Genomic DNA, 3,492 nt, shown 5'->3' on the forward strand with positions numbered 1-3,492 from the left:
TTCTTCGAATAAATAGTTGAAGTCCTTGTTCTGCAGTATTTTTGTATAACTAGATCTGATGTCATTGTAAGCCAATCACTCCTTGACAAAGTGCTGCTCTGTCTCAACTGTTCCCATATTACAAAATAAACATGTTCTTTCTGCCCACTCTTCCTTTGGAACTTGTCACCGACCAGTTTCACATCGCAGTTGATGTGAACAAGTTCTAAGTTGTGCCATCAACATTTTTGCTTTCCAGTTAATAGGTGCTCTTATATAGGCCTTTTCATCATGACTAGAAGTGGGATTAAATTCTTTAATGTAATAAGATTTTTTCCGCCCTATGTGTCTTGTCCACTGAAAAAATGAATCTGCAATCAGTTTGGAACTACTAGAACCAGTACCTCCAGAGTTGGAAGATATTGAAGAACCGAACTCTTTGCAGCAGATGGCCCTTGACTAATATTGATGTAAAATTGCCTGGGTGTGATACTGAATTATTTTGTATACAGATTCGATTGTAAATGTACATCATTTGGGCAAGTATTTAAGACTATGGGAGTTTGGTTAAGCTGTATTCTTTGAACAACTTTGCTACATATTCCTTTGTTAATGGTTGTTAAATTACTTTTAAAAATGCTAAATCTGAAACCTTTATAGATAAGATCTGGACAGGGCAAATCCAAAAATATAGGCAAAAAAAACAGAGTGCTAGCAGTATTCATAATGTAAAATTCTAGTTTTATAATATATACTGATACGATGAGCAGGTTGTATTATAATGAATCATGTTTCATATCGATGATGTAGGGGGAAAAAATTAAGAAGCTAAATATGACAAGTAGAATCAGGCTAAACGCTGAAACTTAAGAGCCAACCACAGAGGTCAATTTCAGAAAACTGATTTTCAATCAGATTAGTAAATTTTCACAAAATAATAACCAATCTTAGAAGATAATAAATTAAGTAATAATAGAAGATAATAAGATACGATTTTATATTAAAATATTGAACAACAAAGGAGAATATGCATAATAAAGGAGCAAGCATATGGCTCATACAGTTTTCTAATCCAAATAATAGTATGCACTTCTGTATTCCAAAAATATAGTAGCAAGATTGAGGGATTATAATCAAGCATTATCAGTCTCAATCAAAATTATAATAAAGGATTACAAGTAGCTCCCCTTCTAACATCTTCCTTGATTGATAAGTAGGAGATAATTTCCACAGCAAGTCAAATTGTCATATTCTCATGAGAGATGGATTCATGTTGAATCACCACTCATGAAACATGGGTCAATGAGTTTGACTCGAAAAATCACACAGTTAAATCCTGATAGCAATATCACAATCTTCCTTGATGCCTAGACAGTATCTTGTACAATAGTTTTTGTGTGCAGATTAAAAAATTCTTCAGCAACAAAACGAATATGGATGTGGGACTCTACATAAAATATGAGACTCTGCATCCATCTATATCATGTGACTTTAAAGGCCAGTCAAGGCAATGCGGGCCCTTTACACTTTATGTTTCACTTTGGAAATGTAAGGAGTTTAAATTGATCAGTAAAATTAGTCTATAAATGGGCTATGTATAGTTTGGGCAAAACCAGGGGTATTTTACTCTGTTGACCCCTCCTGGGGCCTATTTCAAACAGAGATGTAATCACAATTTCTTATTCATTTAATAAATCATTTCAGGCTTCGGCTGTTTACCAATAAAAAAAAATCAGCAAAACTTCAAATATTGATCAAATTGCTTTTGCATAAACAACAGTCAAATGCTTGTACGCCAGGTATCATAAAAAAGAACCGAATGAACTGTAATATTCATCATCCACTTTGCATAACTAGTAGTTGAAACTTGAATCACATTACTCTAAAAAACATAGAAAAATAGAGATACCTGTAAAATTAACTTACTTCATGAGTGAAAGGTCGTAACCCATAAAGACACACTGAATATGATGCTGTTATTTGTTTCATTCAGATATGGAAATGCATAAAATTTGAATTGAAAGAATTAAACTGACAAGGGCCAACTATTGAATTTATTACTCTTCAAAGAAAATATGAAAGCTGCCTCTTTGACATCAAAAAGCAAAAACAATCCTCTCTTTCTCGAAGAAGATCAAAATTGAAATTCATCTCCTAGAACAAAATTCTACAGAAAACAGATAATCCTTGCAAAAATCCATGCCTTCAAATTATTTTCCTGTTATTTCCTTTTCCTTTTCTTTACACATATCTTCAGCTGATTTCACAAATTTCTTCGTAATGTCATCCACTTCTTTTTCTAGTCTCTTGACATCGTCTTTGGACATGCCAGAGCCCACCTTCTTGATTGAATCAACAGCCTTCTGTCTTGCTCTTCTTATGCTCTGTTTGACATCCTCGGCTGACTTTGTAACTAGCTTTAACATTGCCTGAATATGCTCTTTGGATGACTCTGGTATAGGCACGACCAATCTTTGCCCTTCAGGTGTCGGATTTAAACCTAAAGGAGACGATATAATGGCGCGCTCAATATCTTTCATGTGATTCGCATCATAAGGGGTCACGCTCAGCGTCTGTGGATCTAAGACAGACACGGCAGCAATGTGGCTCAGGGGTGTCCTAATCCCACCGGATTCAACAATGATGTGATCCAGCATACCCGAAGAAGCTCTCCCTGTACGCAATTTGCTCAATTCCCTGGACAAAGCATCCAATGCAGCCTGCATCTGTGCCTTGGCGGCTGACTTTACAGAAGGACCAATGTCTGGCACAGCTTCGACCATGCCCTCGCCCCCCTTGGACTTTTTGCCTTTGGCAAATCCCCTCTGCCATTGCCGGTTCAATCCCAATTGACCATAAGATCCCACAACATAGTTCTGATCTCCGATATCGTCGATTACGTAACTTCCTATAACTGACCGATAATGCAATGCCCTAGGTCTGTGTAAACTTAAAGCAATGAAACGTCTCGAAGAAGCCGAAAACAAAGCACGCCTTAATGGGGCAGCCATAGCAATAGCTAAGCTCTAAAATCCTTAAAACTTTGAATACTCCCTAACCCCAATCTTAAAAGTCGAAAGTATAGTTATTGTTCGGACTCGGATAGTTTGGTTCAGTTAGATGCCCAAAATCTTAACCCTTCTGTTAGAAAATGAAGTCAACTACCATGCCAACAAGAATTTTAATTTTAATCCTATGAAAACTGAGCAAAACATTTTCTAGAAATCTCAGACACGTATTTTAAATTTCTTACCCGCTCAAAATTGTATTGTCGGTTAAATGGGCTAAATGCCCTGGCCAGATATTTGCAGCGCGTTATTCTGTGCAGGACATTCGTCCAGATTTATGAAAAATTACAGTCTCTACCATAAACCCTAACATGTAACTTCTACGGTAATCTTCGAACATATAGTAAAATGTCATGGTACAACACTTCTCACGTAATTTCATTTCCTTTTCCAAACATGAGGAAAACATGTTTTTGCTAGGAGGTGTCTATACAGCAGAAAATTT

The 3,492-nt window shown here is 36.2% G+C and overlaps 1 protein-coding gene across 1 annotated transcript; it reads right to left on the reverse strand.

The window, feature by feature from the left end:
* Nucleotides 1-2,005: 2,005 nt before the first annotated feature.
* Nucleotides 2,006-3,236, reverse strand: LOC149564414 (Ribosome recycling factor). The gene has a single exon (XM_089817971.1). It carries the CDS (start codon nt 2,988-2,990, stop codon nt 2,190-2,192), a length of 801 nt encoding a protein of 266 aa, XP_089674097.1. The 5' UTR covers nt 2,991-3,236; the 3' UTR covers nt 2,006-2,189.
* Nucleotides 3,237-3,492: the final 256 nt, after the last annotated feature.

The sequence above is a fragment of the Cupressus sempervirens genome, chromosome 3 (assembly GCF_028749045.1).
Source record: "Cupressus sempervirens isolate cs-2001-9-10 chromosome 3, ASM2874904v1, whole genome shotgun sequence".
Lineage (NCBI taxonomy): Eukaryota > Viridiplantae > Streptophyta > Pinopsida > Cupressales > Cupressaceae > Cupressus > Cupressus sempervirens.

What these genes read in the sequence shown, in the direction of transcription:
- LOC149564414 (XM_089817971.1), bottom strand. Translation starts at nt 2,990, where the DNA reads ATGGCTGCCCCATTAAGGCGTGCTTTGTTTTCGGCTTCTTCGAGACGT.